This window comes from Zingiber officinale, chromosome 6B (assembly GCF_018446385.1).
Source record: "Zingiber officinale cultivar Zhangliang chromosome 6B, Zo_v1.1, whole genome shotgun sequence".
In the NCBI taxonomy this organism is placed as follows: Eukaryota; Viridiplantae; Streptophyta; class Magnoliopsida; order Zingiberales; family Zingiberaceae; genus Zingiber; species Zingiber officinale.
The window spans coordinates 123265111-123292980 of NC_055996.1; the positions used below are offsets into that span (position 1 = coordinate 123265111).

The 27870-nt window shown below is 37.6% G+C and overlaps 1 protein-coding gene across 6 annotated transcripts; it reads left to right on the forward strand.

The window, feature by feature from the left end:
- The first annotated feature begins 340 nt into the window (after positions 1-340).
- LOC121989325 (zinc finger CCCH domain-containing protein 7-like) lies at positions 341-27870 on the forward strand. Of its 6 annotated transcripts, XM_042543305.1 has the most exons (11): positions 341-956; positions 1041-1094; positions 1412-1479; positions 16814-17373; positions 17465-18160; positions 18257-18417; positions 18835-18900; positions 19026-19154; positions 21160-21210; positions 26787-26927; positions 27019-27870. In XM_042543305.1, the coding sequence occupies exons 4-11, from the start codon at positions 16887-16889 to the stop codon at positions 27574-27576; spliced, it is 2289 nt and encodes a 762-aa protein (XP_042399239.1). In that variant the 5' UTR covers positions 341-956; positions 1041-1094; positions 1412-1479; positions 16814-16886; the 3' UTR covers positions 27577-27870. The 6 variants fall into 6 exon arrangements, with proteins under 6 accessions (XP_042399239.1, XP_042399234.1, XP_042399233.1 ...); XM_042543300.1 differs by having other exon boundaries at positions 342-956; positions 1038-1094; positions 17465-18417; XM_042543299.1 differs by having other exon boundaries at positions 342-956; positions 17465-18417.

Genomic DNA, 27870 nt, shown 5'->3' on the forward strand with positions numbered 1-27870 from the left:
TTTCTTACACTTCTCAATGATAAACTATTTTTTTAAATTCATTTGACTCATATTGTTGAAGCATTGCCATTAATTGATTCTGAAATAGATGGAATGCATGTTGAAGTATTGTATTGAGACTCCATTTTTTTCTTATAGTTCTTATACACAAATAAAATGTGTAAAATATCGAAAAAGGACGAATAATCATAAGGAAATTTTTCGAAATTTTTAGAAATTTTCTAGAAATTTTTTGAAACTTATATGATGAATTTACGTAGATAAAAATTGGATCATGGCAAAATATATAAGATACCTATTTAAGAGAGAAAAAATTATTTTTTTCTTTTTCCTTTTATTTTATTTTTCTTCTCCCCCGCCGAACCCGTGCCGCTCCTAACCGGCGCCGCACGCGACCTTCTTCTCCCCGAGCGGACAAAACCCAAGCGATCCCTTTCCTCGCGTCGCTCTCTCCTCTCCCGATCTCCACTGTTTTCCTCGCCCCATCTTTCCTTGCCGCGGAGATCCCCAAATCGCGCCGATCAGCATCGCGCCATCTCCTCCTTGCGCCGATCGACATCTGCGCTGCGTTTCCCCTCGCCGGAGCAGTGGCGTTGCCGTTCTTGCTGTGCCCTAGCCGCAGTCTCCCGTGCCCTAGTCTCGCGTACACACTGCCTTCCACTCGATCACTGCGGAAACAACCGCTGCCGGGGGCGGCCGTCACCAGAAGGGAGGAGTCGCCGAAGGAAATTAGGGCAAACTTTTCACCTTGCTTGCTGATCTGAGCAGAGCGGCGACGGTTCCCTCAGGGAGGTCCATCGCCTCCCCTTCAGCAGATTTGCGGAACCTTTTCCTCTTCGGTGTGGATCTGCTACTGACCTCACCCCCTGTCTTTGCTCACACTCACGGAGCTAAGCTTCCCTCACGCTCCTTGCGGCCGAGTTCGAGGAAATCACCAGCCCTGACTACTGATTTAGGTAAGTGGATGTGGAATGGTTGATTTGGGTACCTGGTTGGGTGTGGGATTGCTAATTTAGTGTATATGGTTTGGTGGACAGCAGCTTCACCAGCTCCAGCCACTGTTGCTTGCTGTCATCGCCGGAGAAGAAGGTCAGGTAATGATCCTTTTAACTACGACAGTGATGTAGATGTAGATTTTGGTATATTATTGTAAGGATTCCTAATTAGTTGAATTTAGATAATGAATCTATGAGATGGACTTCATAATTAGTATAATTGATTTAGGTTTGGATTATTAATTTAATGTGTTGATTGGGGATTAGGTAACTAACCCTAATTAACCGTTGGATTTAATTTAGGTAGGTTGAGGTTTATGGTTTAGAGTTTTTCCCTAAATTGTTCATAAGGATTTTATTTAGCTATTCATTTGAGTTGTAGCTAAATAAAAAATGTATATATATTGGTGACACAGGACTTTGATGCGAGACGAGAATCTTGACGTCAGATTTGGACCAGATTGGACCTTTCTATTGGAGACGGGTACCTTGACTTATCCATTTTGATGTCATTTGATATGCATAGTAATTTTTAACAAGTAGTAATGATTATGTTTTATATCTATATTGGTTTGTCACTACCGAATACCTGTTACATGCTTATTTTTGCTTACCTGTTTTGCATTTCATGTTAGTACCCACCTGATTATATATGCTTATAGGGGTAGTGACATAACCATGCCTTATTATGTTCAGGACCTAGGTTTTTATACCATATCTGCCCTGTGTACTTAGACCATTGATTGGATCTATTTATCCTATGGTATACATTATGTAGAGATGGACAGGATCAGGATATTTCCATGCTTAGTGTCATGCACCATCTCGCATGATTGCATGTTGTGTGATAGTCGGCTCCATTATTGTTGAGCACATCGCCAGTTATATAAATCTGCACACACCACCATTCACGGTTAGGCTCCGCTGGTCCGGTGACTCAGTGTGGTAGCCGGCAGACAGTTCTGCTTTGTTAGGCTCCGCTGGTCTGGTGACGCAGCGTGGTAGCCGACAGACAGTTTTGCTCTATTTGACTCCGTCGATCCGCTCATGGGTAGTGTGACGTAGCGTGGTAGCCGGCAGGGATCCCTCCTCTGGATTGGCTCAGGGAGATGAGAGCATTGAGCTCCCCTACTTATGATTTAGGGTAAGGAGGATAGGTGTACTTCGACAGCATCCCGTCCACTCGGTAGCAGTGATGACAGAGTGTACGGTTGTCACAGCCCTATCCAATCGGTCTCACCATTGTGTGTGAGACGACTGACTGGCAGTAGGGGTGACCAGGACATATCATTGACATCATACGCATTGATGCATTGATTGCTTGTGTTTGCTGCACTTATATGCTGCATATTTGGTGGATGAATATGTTTGACATGCATACAGGATTTCTATACCTCTCGGTCTATTATCCATACACCAGGTCCTGGTTAGTACAGTTTTTCTCCTATATATTTCAGTTTGCATTTATCATTCCTATATCAGGAGACTATACGCATAATTATTGCTATTGGTTATTTTCTTACTATGCATGTCAGTAGTTACCCGCTAAGGAGTTGACTCACCCCGTTGATATTACTATTTCAGGTTGAGGCTGTCCGGAGATCTCCAGTCGCTAGTCCTCCCTGCAGATCACGAGGATATTTATTTGGTCATTTGGTTTTTCTTATGATAATATATAGACTACGTTTTAGACTTGTACTAGTTTTGTTCTATGGATTACTGTATGGTCTTTTATTTGTCGATGAATTTTCTTTTTATATTTATTTGGATATGTTTTGCTACATGTATGCCTGGACGGCAGAAGAGGGGAGTTGATTTTATTTGCGTCGTTGTGATTTGTGTTTTGTGGGTGTAGTTGAGTAGGATATAAGTTTTGAATTTTATGGGTGTAGTTGAGTAGGATTTTTGAGATGGTTTTCCTTATCGTTACATTAGTTTAGTTTTACTATTAAACTGCGTGGTATGTTATCATATATATATCATTCCGGCCGTGTTGGCCGAGGATGAGTATGTTGTAGGAAGTTTCAGATTGTCACCCATACAGGGGAGATGTTGTCGAAATTTCTTCTGGCAGGGACTACTCCCGGGGCGTGACAATTTATTTGGTATCAGAGCTAATTTTCTGATGCTTGGTTTTTTGTATTTTTATTGTGGCGAGTCAAGTTTTATGTGTTGGATTTTCGAAATACTCTGATACCAATTTATTTGGTATCAGAGCGGGTTGTGATACCTGCTTTTCGTGTTCTGGATTTGAGAGTTAGCCTAAGTTTGCTAGTTAACTTGGGTATTTATTTTTCGGATTTGTACGGGTTTCCGTCGATTTTCTCGTATGGAATTTCGAGGTTATAAAATGGGGATTGGACAGCGCCGGAACATCTCCTGACAGCAAATAGGTAAGAAGGTAATTTTAAAATTTTTGTTACTTGTAGTAATATCTGAGTTATAACTTAACAGATATGAGGAGATCTACACGAGTAGCTGCGAGTCGTGGTGCTGGACGACCACGTAAGAGGACTTTGGAATCTCTGGCAACAGACTCGCCAGAGATCCCTATTGGGTTTGAGCCTGTCGGTCAGGGACAGACTCAAGATACTGCGGGTGCGTCGGGCTCTCAGACTCCGATGGCTTCGTTGGAGGTACCCACCCATACCGTACACACTGTACCACCCGTGGCAAACTCGATACCTCCACCAGCAGAGCCTGTGGCGTACCCGGCACCACCGCCACCTGGACCTACTGTGTACCCGGCACTAGCGGCACCCGTGCCCCCAGTGCCTACAGTGTACCTAGCACCCGCACCAGCGGTATCGGTTGCTCCATTTCCGGTACCACCACCTACCGTACCTCTAGCCGCGACCACCCATATCGACTCTGTAGTACCACTAGTGGTATATGTCCCAGTTTATGCAGCATCACCCGGAGTACCTCCCGTGGTATATCCAGCGGTACCACCTGTAGCACCAGCTCCAGGGATTCCGCCAATTCCCGCGTCGATCCCTACCCACCTGATTGATATTGTCGCGACACGAGCCCGGATCCCAGCATTGACAGAGTTGATGAAGAGTCGATTCACACTTTTCCGAGGAGAGATTGATCCGAGTGTGGCCCAGTTTTGGATAGAGACCATGGAGCGGACCTTCTTCTACATGGCTTGCTCCGAGTGGGAGAAAGCAAAGCTGGCTGCTTTCCATTTACGGGATGAGGTCGACACCTGATGGGTTTCGCAGCGTTCCATCATAGGCGAGCAGAACATCACCTGGGCGAGATTCAGAGAGACTTTTGAGAGCCGTTACTTCCCACGGGTATATCATATGACTCACCGTCAGGATTTTCTGAGTCTGCGACAGAACAACCGCTCGGTGACAGCGTACAATGCGGAGTTTAATCGGTTGGCCAGATTTTGTTGAGAATTAGTTGCTGAGGATAGATCCCGCATGCTTCAGTTTATCTAGGGACTGGATGAACATCTGTAAGTAAAGCTTGCCGATTTTGGGAACTCATCTTACATAGAGGTTCTGGACAGAGTCCTGATGATAGAGTCAGCTCACCAGATAGCGTACCTGGATAAGAAAAAGAAACAGACGGAACAGACATTTGGACAGATCCAGCAGCCACAGGCTACACAACAACAGAGTGATCGTAGTCGGAGAGGTCAAGCAACTTTTGGGGCATCTGGTCAGCCTCAGAAGTCGAGGCGGTCTTCATCAGGACGTTTCCGGCCTCCTCAGCTGACCCAAAAACAACCCGCCAGCGACATTCGCTGCACCAGATGTGGGTCCAGAGACCACATCACCTCAGCTTGCTCCTTGGGGCATTCAGTTTGCTATTATTGCAAACTGCCACCTGAGCCGAGATTGTTTGATGAAGGCTCAGCATATTGCTTTCGAAGTTTCTGGTCATGGAGTTCAGCTTAGTGAGTCCGGGACTCATCGAGGAGGGCGGAGAGCCTAATCTTCGCATCGCCAGCAGAGGATAGCTCCCCCTGCAGCTGCTGCTTATGACATGTATGGACAGGAGCACCCCAGTGCCCTCATAGTACCATAGAGTGCTGTCGTGGGACCCCAGTATCAGCTACAACCTCAGCCCCTAGCCCAGTATCTGCACCCCCAGCCGCTGGTTCAGTACCAGACGCAGTCCCAGCTACCTGTACACTATCAGTCGTAGTCCTCTCTTCCACCTCTGGCCCCATATCCAGCACCACCTTAGTGGCCGGCTCCTGCTCAGATGCAACCGCCGCTGGTAGCGCTACCACCCCCACCTCCGCCAGAGACTGGACGGATACACGCGATTACCAGAGAGGATACGCAGCGGGCCGACGAATCCGTTTTCCGCGATACGATTTCCATTTATGCCTTATTTGCTGATATGCTGATAGATACTGGTAGCTCGCATTTTTTTATATCCCGTACCTTTATGAGGGAGATTGGTAGATTACTCACCTTTAGACCGTAGCGACTGACATCTAAACATAATGAGTTCTTGCTTTCAATTTTTTCAATCTCTGCACATTCTGTAAACTTGCTTAATGTAGTGGGAGATTGTTTAACATATTTAATCGTATTCCTCACCCTCATCACAAATTGATTTATGTCTTTTAAGCCATCAACAACAAACAAATTGATTATATAAGCTACATATCTCATATGAACATATTCTCCCTTTAAAATAGTAGAATCCCAATTAATTATCTTTTTTTTTTGTTTTTTGAAACTATTGATAGCAACATTATTTGAACTTGCATTATCAACTGTAATAGTAAAAATTCTATTAATTCCCTAGCCCCTCAAGCAATTTTCAATGGCTAGACTAATAGTGTCACCTTTATGACTTATAATCGGACAAAAATTGAGAATTCTTTTCTGCAAATTCCAATTTGTATCAATAAAATGAGCTGTTAAGCACATATAGTCAGTTTTTTGAATAGATGTCCATGAATCAGTGGTTAAACAAACTCTTTGTGCTGAATCTTACAATAAATTTTTCAATTTTTCCCTATCAACTGTATATAATTCAATACAATCACGTGCAACCGTCCATCTTGAAGGAATTCGGAATTTCGAACATACCATGGCCATAAATGCTTTAAATCCTTCTCTTTCTACAAATTTGAAAGGGAGTTATCCATTATAATCATTCTAGCTAATGTTTTTCTAGATGCATCTTGATCAAATTTCCAAGAAGTCATAGACACCTCACCCTTTCTTGAACTTGCTTGTAAACTTAACTGTGCTTGAGTTGTTTCAACAACATGAGGGTGTTTTTTACATGAGGTGATATGAGATCTCAAACTTGTAGTTTCATTCTTGTATGGATCACAAAAAAAACTTTATCACAATATTTGCATTTAGCTTTTATCTCTGATTCAGCATTAGTAAACTTTACAAAATGATCCCAAACTGCACTTCTTGGTTTCATTGTTTTCCTCTTGGTTATCTTTCCTTTATAATTTACAGCAGTTTTTGTTTCCACTGAAGGACCGGTATTAGATTGTGGTACCGAACAACTATTATCAATATCCATATTTGCTAAATCTCTTTGCATTGACATTAGATAAATACTGATTACAGAACGCTGTTCAAAATATTGCAAGGTGTGATAATTGATAAGACTATTCAAAATATAATTGACTAAAATCAAAAGACAAATATGAAACTAAAATCATGATGATACTTATCAGGATATCTAAACAATGTTGATCAATGCAAAGATTACTATAAAATATTGAGAAGATAGAATCACTATTTACCGACACTAGTTGGTGGTCCCTGCTACTGTGGTGTGAGGATGAGGAAGATAGGGCTCGGGAGAAATGGACTCTAGTAAATCACTCTTGTGAGTTGTGAATCCGAATCTGAACAGAAGCTATGCTTGGCCAAAAGCAACACATTGACAGTCTTAAGTGTCATGCTTATCTCCTCTCTTTTGAACAGAAGCTATGCCTCTAACCCAAGAACAAACAAACAACAAAATACAAGAACAAAAGTAGCAACAGAAAGCATTTACTAGTTACTATCGCTCAACGTGGAGATTCAAGGTTCATGGCGAGAGGCAAGACCTTGATTGTGAGAGAGGCGAGAGTAACGTGAGGAGGGTTGAGGCCTTGAGGGCCCGACTGTAAGAGAGCGACGTGAGGACTGAGGAGGGTTGAGGCCTTGAAGGCCTGACTGTGAGAGAGCGACAGTAGGAGATCACGAGAAGGGATCAAGGCTCACCGACGCCGGAGGAGAGAACGACGGGACGGAAGTGATCGAGTAGCGTGGAGGGGATGCGTAGTTGAGGGATGTAGAGAAAGGAGAAAAAAAGTGTGGATGGACTCTGAAGTGCGGCGGTGGAATAGATTCGGGATTTAGGATTTCTAATATTTTATATAGGGTTGAATTTTTAAATTCTGATTTATATTATTTTAGTTTGTTCGATTAAACCGAATAGTGATTTCTAAAACCAAACCGATATAACTGATTTTTTAAAAGAAAAAAACCGAATTTCCAAATAGACTGAACCAAATTTTTAAATTTGATCGGTTCAGTCGATTTTTTCGGTTTAATCAAATTTTTGCTCACCCCTACTCGAGGCACCTCAGAGCTTCTCGGAGACGTCTTGGATCCAATGGAAGGCACCCTGGATAGGGTCGGAGGCGCCCTCGCGTAGATAAACCTTGGGGATAAGGTTTTTGCCATGGGGAGGCACCCTGGAGTGCATGGAAAGCGCCCTGGAGCATTGGAGGTGTCTTAGAGCTCTTGGAAGGCTTCTTCAGAGGGATAAACAACGTAGTTTACGCATCTTATCGCAACCAAAGCGCAAGGGATAAAAATCACAGCTGGAGGCACCTTGGATACAAAGAGGTGCTTTTAACAACTTATAAAAGCATGTTCGAGCAGAGGACATAACACAACTCAATTTTGATGATCACTCTCTTGTGCGCTGCTTCAAAGATGATTCTACAACTCTGCAACGCAACTCCGACGACCAAAAACACGACTCTCCAAATCCTTAAGTCGTCGGTATAATTTTTGTTTATAGCACTTAAATTATAATCTTATTGTACTTATCTTTGTATTTATAATTTGCGAATTAATAGTGAATTGTCCAACGAAAGTGATTATCGATCGTGTTCCTTAGAGTAGGAGTCGTCACATACTCCGAATCAAGTAAAAGAAAATATTAGCGTTTATTTTCGTTTACTGCTATCTTTATTCTGTTGCATTATTTTGATCGAGTTTTTACGAAAAATGTGAAAAGTCACGAGTACTATTTACCTCCCTCTAGTGCTTTCAATCTAACAAGAAAGCCATTGATAAAAACCTCAACAGTTTATCTATGAAACTCCCAATATAATTATAGAGAATCTCAATGTCAATTTAGAGCTATCATACTAGAGCTTTGCAAGAGAAGGCAAGAGATTTAAAAGTCTTGTGATAATAATTATACTGAAATCATTTGTCAGCAATATGAGAAACATTAGGCATCAAATTAAACTAAGGTTGCATGATGGTATTAAGAAACTAGGAATGTGAACTATAATGACTAGATTGTAAATAGAAGAATAAATCATAGTAGAAACCTAAAAAAACATTAAAACATCTAAGTAAACGGAAAATGAAGAGTAGCAGCATGCACGTTGCATTTATAAGGTGACTACACCCGAACGAGTCGTGTGATTAAGAGTAATAGCATATTTGTGGTGTTGACTTCTGGAGTTCTGAAAAATGTTGTGAAAAATGAATTTACATTTTTAAGTCAGTAATATGAGTGAATATTTTTTGGCTATGTTTAGCATATGAGTGCACAGTTCAATTTGTGAACTAGATCATAAAATCACTAAGACACTAATGTTCTTAGAAATAGAGAGATAATTTTCATAATTGGATACAGTATCAAAGAATGTCAAAGTATGGATTCACCATTCATTACCTTTTGCATCTTTGGAACTTGAAGGATTAAAGCCACTTTGTGAATTCTATGCCTTACTTATCTCGGAAAAAATAGCAAAACCACCATATGCAAGATAATTTACAACTCAAAAGGGGAATGCTTGTTTTCTTACTGCATTAAATAGCTTCACAACTGAGAATCTAAGACATCAACACACATGCAAAAAGAATATTATTTAGTTAGATGTAAACGAAAGAAAAACAGCTTGTAACTACCATTTGAAATAGCACAATTTGTGTAAGTTTTAAGTGTTGTCTTTTGAAGTACTTAGATTACTTCCTTAAATTGCAACACTGATAAAAACTATAAAACAGTGGATAACTACCATTTGGAATAATAAAAATTGTGAAGTTTTTAATTGCCATCCTTTCGAAGCACGAAGATTAACTCCTTTAGTTGCAACACTGATAAGAAACTTCTCCTTTGCATCTAAGAAATTGTCAGGCTTTGTGTGACCCTTCTTGTCAGACTAAAGTATATATTAGAAATGAAAATGAAAATAAATACACACTATATTTATACGGATCCTAGTGAAGTCAACATAAAGGATAGAAAACAAAATGAAGGGTAATAATAATACTGAGTGAATGTCTTTGCTTTTTCATCTCCCCCTTCATCTTCTGTTCAAAATTCTCTTCTGCAAGCTTCTCCGCGATAAGCTTTTTGTGCATTGACAATATTAGGCCCTAAGATGACCAAAGATAAAGGATTTAATGGAAAAAATCTATTAATCTCGTTAAGAATCAAACACCTCTAATTATAATGCTTACAAGGCGATCATGAGGGAGGTTCCTCTTCAAAATCTTTGCAAAAGCGACCTTAAAAGCCTTGCAACCCTCGAGGAGCCTGGTAATCCCATGCTTCACTCCCTCCTCATCCTCCTCATCGCCTTTAGAGCCGCTGCATCCGAATCTCCCACACCTAAGTCTTTGTCTTTTTCGTCATCGCTAGAAGGATCCTCTGGGAATTCTTTGGCTACGTCATCCTCCTCGTTTGAGTGATACTCTCTGGCTCTCTTCTTGAACAACTTCTTCATCATCTCGGTAAGAGAAAGGGGATTCGGTGCATAGTCTTAAACCTATCTTGCACCAAAAGCGGAACTGGTTATGCGGCGAAACGAGGGATTTGAAGGAGAAAGGGGAGACAGTCAGTGAGAGGAGAAGAACGTCGAGTGACTGGTGGCAGAGGCGTAAGGGACGTAGGCGGAGAGGGTCGGGTTCGGGAAGGGAAGGCGTTTAGGGTGCGTTTGGTTAAATTATTATCTATATATATATATATATATATATAAGTTATTTGATGATAATCATATAATCAAGATTATGGGAAATAAAATATAATCAAATATTGTTTAGTTCAATTTAAATAATATAATAAAAATTTATTTATTTAAAGATTTTAATATTTTATTATATTACCCTCAGTTACAAAACTAACTATACTTAATTTTACGTTTTTTTTTACTTTTTCACGTTTTTCTTTATTTATATATATTTTTTTATTTTGTTTATTTTTTGTTTTTTTAAGTTTTTTTTTATTTTTAAATTTTTTGATTTTTAATTTTTTATGTTTTTTATATTTTTTCTATTTTTTATTATTTTTTTTACTTTTTTTTTTCTATTTTTAATTTTTTTCCTATTTTTTCCTATTTTTTAATGCTTTTCTATTTTTTAAAGTTTTTTACAATTTTTTTATTTTTTTATTATTTTTTATGATTTTTTAATGATTTTTTATATATTTTTTAATTTTTTTTTTATATTTTTAATTTTTTTCTTTATGTTTTCCTTTTTTGTCATATTCTTCTCTTATCTGAGTGTATTTTGAGTAAAAATAATTCATTAACCCCGGAATCAAGAAAACCTCAATTTTCCGAGGTTTTCCGATTCCTGATTGCATGCTCCTTTTGCTGATGTATCGGGCATGAAACATTACTCGGAAATCATCAATTACCTAAATCAAACAGGGTTTTTGTTGATAACCTAGGATGGATAACTAAGGTTATTAAGAATAACCCCCAACCAAACGCACTCTTAGGGTTTTGACCTAAACATTTCGGGAGAGGGAAAGAAAAACACGACGGGAAAAAACCTACGAAACAGAAAAAACAGCGAAGGAAAAAAAATCGCGGGAGAAAATTTTTAAAAAAATCACACACATAATAAATTTTAAAACTGTTGTCATAGCCCTGTAAAAACATAAATAAATAATAATTTTAAAAAAATATTATTGTGGTCCCAATAAATATAAATATATGATAGTTTTTAAAAATTATTATCGTAGCCTCAAAAAAATTGCTCAAGGATAACGATTTTACGTGACATTTGTCTTTGATTTAAAAAAAAAACTCAAAAATAATGATTTTTGTTAAAATTATTGTAAAAAAAAGTAAAAGATAAACGATTTTATTTTGAGTGTTGTTGAATACATATTTTCTTATAATGGTCGAACGAATCATTTTTTCTTAAGTATCGATTGAGTGTTCTAATATGACCTTTGTAATATGATTCTTATTTAGTTTTTGTGACTGGATTCGTATATGGTTTATGTGACCTAACTTGGACGAGTGGAAGTTGTTAGTAGTGGGAGGGTAATGACAATTGCAACTGCTCTGCAGTTGCTTGCCACACCTACAAACCGCACTACACTTCTTTTCCTTAAAGGGAGTTTGTCCATGTGAAAAGTGTGCGGCTAAAAGTGAGGGGAGAGAACTTTGTTTTGTGTGGAGAAGAGTGTATCATTTTGGAATAAAAACATTCATGTTCCGAGACAAGAGATTTGATTTTAATAGGGTCAAGTCGAACATGAGATGATCAGTCTGATTTTATAGAATTTTTTTTTATCAACCATCAACATAAATTGAGAAAGTACACGAGCTGTCAGACGGGCCAATCCGTGACGGGCGCGGGTCGGCCAATGTCAGGCCAACCATTTGGCGGGGCGAGGCGGGCCGATCGGTCAACTTGACGGGTTGGAAAATTTCCAACCCAATCCAAGGCGGGTTGGGGATTTGGCAGGTCAACCCGCGGCCTTATCAAAATTTAATAAAAAAAATATTTCATATCTTCAATGTTTTAATCAGGAAAAATTTCATCAACCAAATATATCTATAAACATGTATTTTAAATATAAATGAATATGAACAAGTACTTATGTTGAATAAAAAGTACTATTTTTATAAATTGACATAAAATTTAATTTACATATGTTTCTCGATCCGCAGGCCAAACCAAACTCATCGCAGACCAACCCATGCGGGTCATGGGCCTGGTAGGTCAGCTCGTGACGGGCTTGGATTAATAAAATTTTAATCCAAGCTACTTAAATTATTTAATGAAACGAATTAACTCAACGGACTCAACTTAAATTTACCGACTTTATACCCTTCACTGGGCATGACACTCTGTCCCGTGTGATAAAAAAATGATTAATCAGACTGGGTAACGTCGAGCCTGGGGTGACCGACCTAGCCCCACGGAAGTTTTTCACAGGCCACCAGGATAAATTGGGAAGCGCTCGCAGCGGGCAGTCGGAGCCCAACATCCTTTAGTTGCGTGTCCCATTTGTAGGAAAAATTTATACAAATTTGTTATAACTTGGGCTAAAATTGTGAGTACCTGAGTAACAACCTGAATATCCTGTGTGATAAAGCCGTTTGGAGTCTGGGAGTTATTGAATTTATTAACATCTGTTAGTAAAAACCTAAGTCCGAAAACATGCGTAGAGACCTTCTCACGAGCCTCGCGGCGCCGTCGCCGCAGCCGCCACTCGCCTCCGACCAACTCTCTCTCCCTCTCCTCCCTAGATACTGCCATCCCACAAGTCAGCGATCGACGTCGCCTCTTGCCAGTGGTTGGGGCGCGTGACACGGCTGTCTGTATCAGTCGTTTTCCTCCCTAATCTGCGCTACCGTCCTGAACGACCGCTGTCCTTGCCATCACGGGCGCCACCATCGCTGGACACGACTTCATGTCCCTTGCAGCCAGTGATCACACTGATCGGGATCCTTGATCGTGTAGGTGGCATGCAACCATCTGCTGCTTACGGCTTCGCGCACCGTCGCTTTTGCGGCCCACCTCCGACTCCGATCTCCTGTCGCCGACTGCGTGCCACACCAGCCGCCTGCCGCCGTGAGTCACCTCTAAGAGTTTGTTTAAGGTTAATTTCGGTTGATTTAACATTTGATTAATAATAGTCGGAAATGGACTAATACATGGATTAATTGACCCCCATGATTACTGATTAGGGGATTAATAGAACAGGTTTATTGTTGTTTAATGTATATCTGGTAACGAATTAATTTATTTAATTAATAATAGGCTTAGCTGATTAGGTTTTCCTTGTACTTGGATTAGTTGATCAATTTAAACGTAATTGATTTAATGGGTTGTTGAATGATAATTGGGTAAGTGATAACTAAGTAAAATAATAATCGATTTGAAAGTTGTTTGATCAATAGGATAATCGATTAAATAGATAATTAATTTATTACTATACCATAAATTAAAATTATCAATTGGGATAGCTAGTGGAGCTTAATTCAGATTATCAACTAGATAATTATTTGGATATTAATTAAGAGTTAAATGAATTAATAATTGGAACAACAATGAATTAATTAATAAGTTGATTAATTAATATAGTGACTAATTAATAGATTGATTAATTAATCAATAGATTGATTAGTTGATTTATAGACCCTTGGATTTATCTTCGTATCTTGTATTTGTAGATACTAGCTAGAGGCAGATTATTTGACCTGAAGATGGTTAAAACGATCTACAATAGAGCTGGGTAGTTCTTCCTTGACCTCTATAATTTATTTGATCTTAGTGGATGATTGTTTATTATTATATATTGATTAGACAACAGTTACTTGCTTACCTTATATCCACTCTATATTGTTCTTGCAATTGACCTCTGTTGCTTTATCTTATTTTATTCTATTTTGATATCTATGCAGTCCTTGGGTTGGTTATATATGTAGGATATTACCAGACCATAGTGTAGTTATATACTTATGCTCGTGTGTTTATATCGTAGTATATTATATACTTTGGCTCGTGCCTATATGTGATACATATCATACCATAGCAAAGTAGTAGAGTATTCTACTTGGCTATATTCTTTGGATTGATATCTTGGACTACTTGATTTCGACCCCATTGTTTTATTGTATTTATGATGATACTATAGAGTTAATTAAGATATTATTGTTAGTATTAACCCTACGAGTCAATTATGAGATGATCGATAAAGGGACTGTTGTATCATATTTCATTAATAAAAGACAAAGTTTATGGTTATTATATTTACTTTAGATCAATGCCAGATAAATAAGTATAATAATGTCCTAGGATAGTAGGTTCTAGTTTATAACATGTCAATTGGTTGAATTGATAGTGAGAGACTGTAGATATATATGGAACATTACTCTTAAACTATTCCTAGGCAAGTATTCATATACAAGGGCAATATTAATGCGTTGAGACTAGTATGTAGGTCAATTGATGACGTAATTTCACAAGTCATGGATATAAGATATCAAGTTGACACATGACTATATATTAGAGAATATGTACTGAATTGACCTGCCATGAGAATGTTTTATGGATCATTATATGAGTGTTATAAACATTTTATAGTGACTATTAGTATGAATAGTCCTTAGACAAGTCACTACGGTTCCTACATAATGAGTTGTGTACTTTGATATTGACAAACGTCACTTGTAATAAGGTGAAGCATAAAGTCGATTATTGGTATGCAATAAGTTATGCGGAGGGATGTAGATGTGATCTATCCCTTCTATATGACGGAAGTAATATCTATGGACCCCTTGATTAAATAGGATTACTAAAATGCATGACCATGCTCAAATAAGTCAATATGAAGTATTGAGCTTATTTGGTTAAGTGAGTCTATTTAGAGATCAAGAAACATAAATATTGATAGATGATGACACAGTCTATGCCTCATGGATCGATTTAGATATTGAGGATAGAAGGACTAAGTTATACAACATAATAGACACAGAAAGGTTAGGTCGGATCTTAACATTCTCGTTACTTGGTAGCAATGATGTATTACTTACTAGATGTACTCATTGCTTATGTATCTAAAATATTATTTTAGAGACATTGGCAACGTTATGAGAACCTATTTGGTCACACAGAGAACATGTTGATCTCGAGATAGGTTTATTTTAGTTTGATTAAAATACTATGGACCTTAAGATTAGTGGGTTAATCCATATAAATCCGGATTAGACTCAAATGAATTCGGATTAGACTCATTGGATTAATGGCTAGACCCATTGGGTTATTGGATTAATTTAATCCAATATACTAAAATCCAACCCATTAATTCATCATTAATGGAAGATGACCAAAAGACAAACCCTTGGTATTCATTGAATGAATACAAAATCCTTTTTTAGTGAAATTTTCATAAGAGACACTTGATGTTCTTATGAGCACCTTGTAGTTGTTGCTAACACAACAAAGGTTGTTCTTCTCTGAAGGTTGAGTTTGTGCGACGAACGAAGGATGAGTTCGTGTGGATACCGAAGAGGTACGACTATTCTGATAGTGTTGAGATCTTTCAAAGTAAAGTTGTTGTCGGGATGGTTCCGTTCACGCAACAAAGGCTGTTACTAGATCAAACATGTATTCTGCATTCGCTTGGATCTATGGAGGGATCAACTTTTCCGCTACGTATATTTATTATTTTTCGCTAAAGATCCCTATAATTATGATTAGATGACTAGTATTCTCTTAATGAGATTGGTTGACTAGTGTTCTCTTGATGTGTTTGTTATTGTTTTACTTGTTGTTATACTTATATACATGTTATACTTGTACACATTTGGACCGCCCATGAAACCCATCTGTGGTAGCATATTGTTGCCTACAATCGTAGCTAGATAGCTACCCCTTGTTTGCCCACGAGACTCATTCGTAGTAGCATGTAATTACCCGCAGTCAAAAGCTATATAGCTATGTACACACCCTGACTGTCCACGAGACCCATTCGTGGTAGCATGTTGTTGCCCGCAGTCAGTAGCCGAGGAGCTAGATAGCTACCTTATCCTGTTTGCCTACTAGACCTTGTTATGTGCTTGTTTTATATATACTCGGTTTATTTGTCATACCCGCTAATCAGGATTGTAGATGGTTATGTTGGTATTTTGCTGCTTTTACTCTTACTTGTGTAGTAAGTAAATTATTACCCGAGACTGCTTCCTTTTGATCTCTTTACACTTTGTAATTCATGCACTATCTTTCTATCTACCTGCTGAGTCGTTGTATTCACTATCCTTATTTTTTCCATTGACTTTTAGGTTAGAAGGTAGAAGATGTGTTATGTCGCTCAAAGGTCCTGACTACCAGTTCCACTCGAGTTTGGATTTCTTTTCAAGTTGTTTGGTTTATATTTCCGCTGCTTGTATTTACAGTTTTCTTTCGGTATTGAATGTTTGAGTATTGGTTTTAGCTTGTTTAGTTAGTATGTTCACATGTTCATGTATACACACACACATTAGCATTTTAAAAACATAGTGATTATCGCATTGGTGTTTGTGTTAGCTTTAATTGGTTTGGTATCGAACATTATCACTAGGGGGTGCCGTCCGATTGAACGGACAAGTATACCCTTGGGGTGTGATAGTTTGTTTAGTGAATCTAGTGGTTTAATATTTGCTACCTTATTCCACTTTTATACTATCATGACAATAGAGGTTGTATAACTAGAAAGTACTACTCTTCGGTTTAGATATCTTTCTTGTGATTTCTTTTGATTGTTCTCCTCTTATGACCTTTATGTGTTACTATCTTGTTCTTGCATCTAGATTTTGAAATAATTATTGTTTTGACTATTGACATGATTGCTAGGTATACCTTATCAACATTTCTAGCGTACTTTGGATGAAAGTGAGAGCTTGGCGGTGTAGCAGAGTTTGTACCCATGGAGGAACTAAATGTTGTCCAAACCCTAAACCCTCCGGCCAAGAGCTGCTTGCCCCACCTTCCACTCCCGCGTCGGAGTTCCCATCTCGACAGTGCCTCTTATCGTACTCTTGTTAGGATCTTCTCCTTTTGCCTTGATGAATCTTTCATTTCCACTCCAGAATCTCGAGAGAATCCAAGACCCCTGTTTTGTGAAAAAGATTTCTCCTTTGATCAAAGCAATGGTGGAGCTTTGCCTGTGGAGCTTGGGCATGGTTGCAGTGGGAATATAAGCCCTAGCCTCCATGTTGCTTCAAGTCATAATCTTGGGTTGGATGAGAAATTGGGGAATGAGAAGTGGGGAAATTGTGAGGCGGTGAATGGCCTTATGTCTGAAAGTTTGAAGCTTCAATCTGGAGTTGATGAAGGTCAGGCTTCGGATACAATGGTGGAGCTAGGTAATCAGCAAGCAGACAGTGGTCTAGGTGTTGATCGAGTTCAGAAAGGTATGATCATCGATACAACTAAGTGAATATTTTACTTGACGTCTCCATTTAATAATTGTTTTGGTTTCTTTGAATTTCTTTGAACTACTAGGAGTGCACGGTAGCATACTTGGCTTAGCTGGAGGATTGCACAGGAAAGTTGCTGATGCCCAGTCTGACAATCCACCTTGCCTTGATTCCGATATTCAGAGTGTTGAGACAATTGGCAAATCAGAAGAAAGGAACAAAGATATACTAGAAGCTAAAGGAGTTAATAGAACAAGAACAGAAAGTTTTGAGTTGAAAACTTTTACTAATTCCACTGAATTGCTTGGGGGAAAAGTGAATGGACACGCAGAGTCTGTTAAAGATTCCATTACATATTTGTCTAGTGATAAGCTTCTGGTGGTTCAACCCCAGGAGGATATGTCTAACTCCACAAATGAATCAGTTGACAAACATCAGGAAACACTCTTGGATTCTTCCATGAACACCTCAGTTCAGGAACAATTACATAAGAACATTTTAGATTCATTGCCATATTCAAACTCTACAAATGAACCAGTTGAAAAACATCAAGAAACACTCTTGGATTCTTCTATTGAATGTTTAGTTAAGGAACAATATCATAAGAGCCTTTTAGATTCCTTACTAGATTCAGACAGCGAAGAAGTTGAAGAAGGGCAAATTGCTGGTGATTTTTGGAATTCAGATGAATTTGGGTCCTTGGTGACGCATCAGAATAATCTTCATGAGGGTCAGAAAACAGATATAATTTCTGATTGGAGTGACATTCTTAATAAAGAAGGTCTTGATTGTCTCACTAAGCCCTGTGGAACTGATTCTTCCGGCGAGAACACTATCTTGAGTGCTTCTAACCTGAAGATGGATAACCATTATGCAGGTGTTGATGAAGATAACATTACTGATGATCTTAATTTGGATGATATACATTTAAATGTTGAACTAAAAAGTTGTCACAATGTACCTTTGATGGATGCCAAGAAGCATGAAGTTGCATTGCCTACTCTTACATTGGACGAGGAGAAAACAATTTGTCAGAATGTGAGTAATGTTGATATACTTCTTTTATAATCAAGTCAATTTATTCTTTTCACTTTGAAGGTGGTGTTGACCTTATAAAATTATTGTCCAAAAGTTTATATTCGTACTCATTATCAATAAACTTATCTTTCTACATTTTTCTAATAGTTAAATGATTACGTTTCCATCCATTGGTTACATTCTGTCTTTGGAACTTTATGATTTGTATGATAAGCACTGCTATTCATTTGGACTTTGGGTTGTTTGGTTGCTGAAACAACCCTTGTATACAATTACAACTCAAAATAATGAGAATTATTGCAGGATGCAATTGGCTGATAGCAGACTGAACCTTCAAACTCAATTTTTTTAGTTTAGCAGCCTTCTTTCTTCATTGTTGCCTGATTTTGTTTGGTCTATGTCTCCGTGTTTTTACAGGCTGGTAAAGTTGGACCAAAGAGAAAAAGAGGTGCTTTAACCGAGGAAAGAAAAGCACAGAAAAAGGTGGCTGCACTGTTCATATATACACCGAAGCACTTAAGCCATCAGCATTTTATTAAAATGCCCTTGCATTTAGTAGATAGCCATCAAACTGAATCCCTTTTTTTTGTTTGCTTATTTCTCTGCAGAAATCTAGGAGAAGGAAAAGAGCAGAGAAAGAGAGGGAACAAGGAGTTAAGAGATTGAAGCTTCCGCCAGTAGTAAAGCCAAAAGCAGTAAAACTCTGCAACTTTTATATGATAGGCAGATGTCAGCAGGTTAGTTTATCCATTTCTACAGTTTTGATTTGTGTTTTTTTACTGATGTGTATGGTTCAATGTTTTACTTATTTGTTTTTTATATTGTGCATCAATCTCTTAATTTATATTGTTTACTCTCATTGACGTATATGGTACTTGGTATGAGATTTTAGCACATAATGAATGCATTGCTACTTATCTCCTTTGGTTCTCCAAATCATTTATTTCAATAAGATGACATTTCCATCTTGTCATTATATTATGTTTGGTTAATATTTATACTATGGTTTAAAATTTCAAGCCGTATCGAAGTTTTGATTTATGATAGGAACAATACAGTTTCAGTATTGTATCGTACCATGTCGATATGATTTCAATATTTTTTAAATATAAAATATATTAATTTTAAATTATTTTTTTAACCTTAATATTAAAAAATTAAAAAATAAAATATTTTTTTTAAAAAGGGGGGAAAATGTAGTATCGCGGTGCCCCTTGAGTCCGTGGAGGTTGCCGCGGGATCGCGGTGCCCCTATAACCATGCGGGATCGTGGCGGCCCGTGGTGCTGGTATTGGTGTCGGGCAGTGGGCGGAACGACAAATTTCATTTGTTTCATCCGGCACGATACAAAATTTGCAACTATGGATGGGTGTATATGAACTTCATGTGAAAATTGTTAGATAGTTTGAATCTATTATTTAATATGGAGAAACTATTGATGAAGATATCAAGGAGCTTCTGGTGTCTTGGTTCTTGTGTTAGTAGCATGACTTGTAGGCCTCACGCTTAAGGGAAAAGTTTACTACACTTTCATACACCTTCTCAGACTTCATAGATTTGAGTGTTGGGCTGTTATAAAACAAGATATAAAAAATTAATGTAATATAATTGATAATGCTAAGGTGGATGAGCTGACACTAGAAAGGATAAAATTTAAAAAATTAATATTTAGGAGGAATTAGGTGTAGCTCCAATGGACTGTTAAATTAGAGAAATGAAGTTGAGACAATGAGTTCATGTTCAAAGATATTCAATAGATTTTACCTTTAGAAACATTGGATCTATTAGATTAAAAAGTATAGAGGGTAGAGGAAGACCAAAAAAATATTACTTAGTACGGAAAAAATATATTTTTAATTTGTATATTATTAGAGTGATATAACCTTGAATTGCAAAAAGTTCATTGGAGAGATAAGATTCCTATAGTCAACCCGAATAACTAGGACAAACATGGGTTGATGATGATAAGTTGTTGCTGGCGTCACATTATGATGATCTATAGAATCTTAACTACTACTAGTTTTTTAGGAAAAGATAAATATGGTTGAAATAAATCATCGTTGGCACCACATGAAGTGCACAAATGCCAAAATATTAACTACTACCCTAATTTAGCCGTGTTATTACTTGATTCTTGTGATCTTCAAGGTGATTTGAGAGAGCTCACATCTTAAGAAAATTTATCCAGGATATCATTTTCATTGTGCATTCATTTCCTGATGTCTTGATCCTATGTTGTATGTGATTTTGCTGTGGCAGGTTGCCATGAGACAAGCTGACATGGTCTTCAGGTTGTTAGCTAAAGTTTGAGCAAATGAAAACATGGTCAAAACTTTCTCAAATTTTAAACAGTGGAATATCATGCATTTTGTATTATTTGTTTTCTTGAAAGATGATTGAAGAAATGAAAGTCTTATCACAAAATGTTATCCATGGTCTCGGTGGTTAAATTTGTTATTTTTATTGTCTATTATTGTCTATAATGAAGGGGAGCTTTGCACAACGGTAAAGTTGTTGCTTTGTGGCCAAAAGGTCACGGATTCAAATCCTGGAAGCAGGCTCTTGCAAAAAAAAGCAGGGTAAGGCTGTGTACAATGGATCCTTCCCCAGGAGCCCGCATGGCGAGAGTTTCGTGCATCGGGCTGCCCTTTTTATTGTCTATAATGATTATTATACCAGAGTTAATCCAATTCCTTTTTAGCTGTCGTACAGAAATCTTACAGAAGATTTTTTTCCGTGCAGGGAGATTTGTGCAAATTTTCCCACGATGCCACACCTCACACAAAGTCACAGGTAGAGTTCTCACCTAAAATATATATTCTTTCTCCAAGTTTTGGATTTTTTTTAAATCCCTTTGTTATTGGTGATAGTTTACTATTTATGGTTACATGAAGAACATCGCTTTGTGTTTTTTTTTTCACTTGGTTTGTAAACTTCATGTTAGTTGACATATGATGGATAGTTCTGCATGTCTATATGGATAAGTGTCATTTCCTTTTAGTCTTTCATCTTCTAATGCAAGATAAACCATGTGCCTCAATTGTGACTTGGTCCATAAACTAGATGTTACTTGACATATGATGGATAATTTTGCATGTCCATATGGATAAAATGCCATTTCCTTTTCCTGCTTTCATCTTATAATGCAAGGTAAACCATGTGCCTCAATTGACAATCTCATGGGTCTTCGTGATTGAGTACCTGATAATTGGATACTTGGCTCTCAACTCGTTTGTGTTGGGCTTAGGTGCCTATATATATATGCAAGTAGGGGTTAATTTTTGGCCACTTAACTCCTATGTACAAGTAGGGTACTTAAATTGCAGGTACATGTGAATACATACATACCATAGGCCATCAAGTCTACTATGTGAATACTTAAATTGGTAGGTATTTTAGAGTCTGGGGTATGCATTTTTCTAATCGATTAAGCTTTAAATGAGGAATAAGTATTAGAGAGTATATAATGAGATTTAGGTAGGATTCACATCATCAGGTTTATGTTGAGATGCTCATTGCCATCTTGAAAGAGGAGGGCATGGGTCTATTGGTAAAGCATTGAGTTAGAGGTATCAAATGGGCTGGTCTGCCCATGGCTCGGCTTGACACAAAACGCTTAAACCATAATGGGTTGGGCCATATTGGGCCTGACTTACCCCTTATTCTGACATGGACCCAGTGTGGATGTGGTCATGCATGCCACATCCCAAACGAGTTAGCTTGACAACCACATCTCCAATTTAATTTAGTTGGTAGTTTTTTTTTTACCAAAATTCTCATCAACAGATATAAATATTAATTTTAAAGGGTGTTTTGGTCAAACACCCTTAAAATGATCAAAATACTCTAATCCTTTTTATTCATCACAGACATTCTGAAGCTCTCGTATGCTTAATTCTCTCAAACAATTTCATTTTAGACAAAAAGCAAAAGGGTGCCCCTTATTTTTGTTATTGTTATAAGGGTGCCCTATTTTGAAAAAATATCAAATGAGTACACCACCACATTTTTCATTTGAAAATGCCCTCGTTCCAATACTATTGCTACAACACAAAGCAAAATTGCTCTTACTCGGATAAATTTATACAAGTAAAGCATTGGTCAAAATTGCTCCAACTTAGTCAAATTCGCTTCAATACTGCTATAGCAATTTTGATTAAAATTTCTACATGTGTAGCTCTTTTAGCCAAAACTGCTACAGGCAATTTTGGTACGATGTAGCAGTTTTGAACAAAGCTGCCACATGTTGTAGCCAGTGTTAGCCAAAGTTGCTACAACAATATTGGAACAAGTGTATTTTCAGTATGAAAAATAGGATGGAGTTTTGTTTTAATATGTTTTCGAATTGGGTTGCCCTTTTGATGATAACAAAAATAAGGGACATCCTTTTCAATTTTGCCTGCCTTTTCATTCTCTAATGTCCCCATTAATCTCTTTTTATTTATTAATTCTCTATATTCTTGTTAATTACCATAATATATAATGTATTTTTTATATACATACAATTCGTAGTATGTATACGTAATTTTTGTGACATCACCAATCTTAGCACCAATATTCATGGTCTCATCAATTTGTCCTCGCCTCTTCTCACAAAGTACACATTGTTTTTAAATTTGTCATTTCACATTTTCTTTTCTATTTATCAAGCAAATTCTTATCAATTCTTTAATTAATCTTATCAATTCTTTAATTAATCTTTATAATGTATTATTGTAGCGGATCCCACCTAGTGGGATAAAGCTTGGTTGTTGTTGTTGTTATTGTTGTAGTGTATTTTTGTAAAATATAATGACCGACATTGGCGCACCAAGTTTTGGGGTGGTAAGTAGAACATGGAGTCATTGTAGGTGGGTGAATACCAACTCGATCCTGAATTGTACGATGGGTCTTGGAGCAATTCTTTAGCATTGTTGGAGATAAGTCTCACAACCTTTCCTTCTTAATCCACCCATAAACCTATCTACGACTAACTTTGACTACAACTCTTGCTCGTGACAAAGAAGAGGTAAGCAATGGCGATGATCCCCAAGATACCTTAGAGATGCACGCCTTATTAGGTATTCAATGTAAGTGTCATGTGTTTTGACATTGTTAATAATGACGAAAAGGCTTAAGTGTGAAAAATAAGTAACTATATTCTCGCAAATCTTCTTGTGGAATCAACCGTCTCTCTTGCTACATAAAATCTAATGATACAAGAGAGGTTGTATAAGTCAATCTCCTTGGCATTGTAGTCTCCTTGGGATCTCACTACATCAAATCAACCACCTTTCAAGGTTGTACAAGAGACTCTCAGCCTCCTTGGCATCATGAGCGCCCTTATAGATGACTATTATTGGCATTAAGATAGTGTTGATGTTGCTGACATTTGAACACCTTGAGCTAATCCCACAAGTGCCTATGACTCATTATGTGTGTGTGGTCCCATTTCTGGCAGTTAATCCTGCAACTTCTACTCTGCAAATGCGTTTGACATGCTCCTAAGTGATAGCTTACAGCTCCACATGCTAAGCATTTAATATCAAGAATGATTTTTCTCGGTGGCAACACCTAATTCACCGTACTGTCTCTACACTCCATCTCTACACATCTATATAGTTGGTGAGATCCTCAATAATCCCATTAATGGACTTCATCTCGAAGTTGTCAGCACTGATATCCTTTATGGTGGACTGCATCTTGGAGATAGCTTGTTCCAGGGTACCAACTCGTGCATCAATAGCATCCACCTCCGCTGCCTTAGCCTTGCCACATATGCCTTGTGTGTGCTGCTTCTCCATTGCACAATATTGATTTCATAAGGTCTCAACATTGGATGTCATTTCTCTTAAGAACAATACTTAAATGTTGGATGGTAGGAACTTTGGCTCCAATATCAACTATCACGGGCTTGGTTTTAGCACCACTTACCCCTGCGACACAGACAACTCATCTTTGCAAAGTTGCTAAGTTGGCTTAACTTGTTTGAAACCCCCACAAGAGAAGCCAAAAGAGATTGAGAGAGCTTGAAACATTAGTAACTAAAGTGAGATTACTATTCTTGAGGATGATTACTAGTGAAGAGAAGGAAGCTCTTTTTATGTATCCTCCTTAATATATGGTTAAGATTGGGTTGATCCCACAATGTATGTTACATGTATAGAAAGCTCCTACAAAGTATCTAAATATTTCATCCTACAAAATACCTAAATATTTTCATGATTAGAAAATTCTAGAAATGTCTATAATAATCTCTAAAGGAAAAACATAAAAGAAAGACCATGGACCAAAGCCATGGATCAAGAACATCTCTTGAGCTTGAAATTTGGTAGGTTGTGACACATGGCTCATAATGTACTAGTTCTAGTTTATATAGTAGCAGAAGTGATGCAACACAATGGACAAATAAAGATGGAATCCTCACCCAAAGGAAAGTTACCAATTCTCACATAGAAAGCCATAGGGAAAAGGAAATTGGAAACTCTATTAAGTCAAAGAGTTTACCATTATATGGCATCCTAATTCCTTTTTTATAGTTTGATAAAACGCCCCATTGTTTATAAAATAACAAAGTTTTTAAATAAAATTCTATTTTTTCTAATAAAACTTAATTGACTTCTCCATTTTTTTTAAGTTCTAATAAATTATAAAAATTAATGACTTAAACAACTTTTAATAGAATTAAATTCTTGACCGCCGAAGAGAACTTGACTCCTTCAAATGGGAAGGTGGAGTAGTTGTCAAGCGAAGACACCTTTTTAACCGAATCAAATATTTGTTAGATTATTTCTTCAATCATTGCCTTTTTTGTCATTGTGTTTCCTTAATTGGTTGAGTGGGAAAGTGGAGTAGCTGTGAAGCGGAGGCATTCGTCGAGTGGTAAGGTGGAGTAGTTGTGAAGCGAAGGTATAGGTCGAGTGGTAAGGTGGAGTAGTTGTGAAGCTTTTTTGTCAAATTGGACAGTTGTTGACTTATTTCTTCAGTCTTTGTATTTTTTATGTCAATGTGTTTCCTTATTTTCATTAAGTAGAGGCTTGTTTTAGTATTTAAGTAATCGCTTTGTGGATGAGAGGAGCCACTTGAATTAAGAGAGCCTGGAGATGTGCATTTGTTTGAAGGATCAGTTACAAGTTGAGGACCGCCTACGAGATGAGGGCTACATGACATTTAAGTTTGATAAAGATGAAGTCAGCTGGAGCAAAGTAGGTACACACTAGGAGCCATTTGACCAAGCTAGCAATAAGATGATTTACTTGTCAACTCATAGGTCTAAATGATATGGTTAGTAATAGTATAGAACTATGTGGATCTTGATGCTTCTAAAGGAAGGTAAGCAAGCAACCCTAGAAGGACAAAAGATGGTGTGGACTCAATATGTATATTTTTCATTCCAATAATTATCTATGACATATTGATGTGGTACCAAATTTGAGACTGTTGGAGCAAAAGGTGATAACACTCACCTTAGATGGCCGACCCCCAAGCTAGATACAGATAGGTAAATCACGGCATTTTGATGTGGTACCAAATTTGAGACTGTTGGAGCAGAAGGTAATAATACTCAACAGGCGACTGACCCCAGGCAGATAAATCATGGAGGCATTTTGCCTTAGCACGGCAGTCTTTTGCATGAGGGAAGTCAAACATCCAACAAGACATTTTGCATCCACTAGGAATTGACCCCCAATAACTATTGGAGTAATCATCCATGCAGGTATCATCCGTGACAATCCATAGGGGCACCAAATTTGAGAGTGTTGAACTAAACATAAGATGTAATCATGCAAATATCAAAATTTTAATTATAAAATTTCATTCTTTAGGTTTTTTAGAAATTTTAAAATTTAATATATTATCCTTTTTTATATAAATCTATCCGACATGCCTAGTTTGGCCTAGGCACAATGTGGCCAGGCTAAAGGCTCATGCTAGGTGCGAACTTGGAACACTCTGGAGCATGTTGAGGATGGTCTGTTGTTATGTTGTGCCCATGCCAGCATTACAGAAACCAGGTCAGCGTGAGCCGGTGTCGTGCTGGCCCGGGTATGGCTAATTGACTTCACTAGTTGAAGAATACTCTGCCTCAAAATTCAAGACATTGATATTGTGAAGTTTATTATTTCTCTTTAAGTGATTGGCTTGTGACTTGATATTAAGTGCCCCATGTATATGTTTACAGCTTTTTAGACTCATCTCACTTGCATTCTGTTAATCCTTCTCGTTTTGCAATATTTTTCTTCTACCAGTTAATCTTAATATCAAAGTAATCTTATGGATTTGTACCTATTTACTTGCAAGTCATAAACATACATAGCTGTTCCATAGCTTAAATCTTATCATGATTTATCCTTTTTATTCTTGATAACTTCTAGTTGGTTGTTTCGCAGCCATGCAAGTACTTCGCTTGCGACTCTTGTTTGAAAGGCGACGAGTGCCAATTTGATCATGAACTCTCCAAGTATCCATGCCACAACTTCCAGTCAAAAGGCACATGTTATAGAGGTGATAAATGCAAGTTTTCTCATAAGGTATTCTCTTGCATAGTGTTTTCTATTGTTTTCCATAAGTTTTCATCTTTAGCTTCTTCGGCCAAAATTAACTTCATTATTCATTCTTTAGATTGTGGATGTTGAAGGTTCCTCTTTGCCAGATGCGAAAAAGTTAGTTTCTCCATCAACAGCAGAAAATTTGAATGTGGGCATACAAAATTGTTTGAACAAGAACCATGCAAATGTAAATGCTCCTGCAAAAACTATTATTTCAAGCACTACCCATGTCTCGTCTAAGAATTTGGAAGTCCATTTGGGTTCGGCAAAGAAACCTATGAAAATGCCGAAGGGAATCAGCTTTATTACACTTGGAAATGGACTGTCAAATATCACCAGTAAGCTTACAAACAGTTTGCTTCCTGAGAAAAGTATGCGCAATGAAGAAAACCCAGCAAAGGCATCCAAAGAGGGACGGAAAAATACTGATTGCTCGACTGCTAAACCATTTGTCAAACAACAAAATGGATCTAGTATTTTTCTTCCTAAGAAAAGCATTGCTGGTGACAGTTTGATTAGTGGAGGAACCAGCAGCAGTTCTGCTACAACTTCAATGTCCAAAGCTCTGCAAAATGAGGCATCTGAAGCATCAAAAATTTTGGAGGAGTTTCTATTTGGTGCTACTGGCTAGCAATTTTTTTTTTCCTTCTATATATTACTAGATGATGCTAATTTCATAATCAATGCTGCTAGTTCCAAATGCTGAACTAACTTCCTACTATCATGGACTCTGCTGCAATTCTTTCTAGTCCCACATGGAAGTAGCTGAGTTGGTATTCCAAAAGTGTGGATAATTTTATAGTAAATAGTATATTTTTTTAAGCTCATCAGCAATTTTTCTATTTCATTAAATGACTTTTTGTTGGTTGTCTGCGCATGCAAATTTTTAAGCTAGAATTGTATCATGAGATGTGATTTTCAAGAA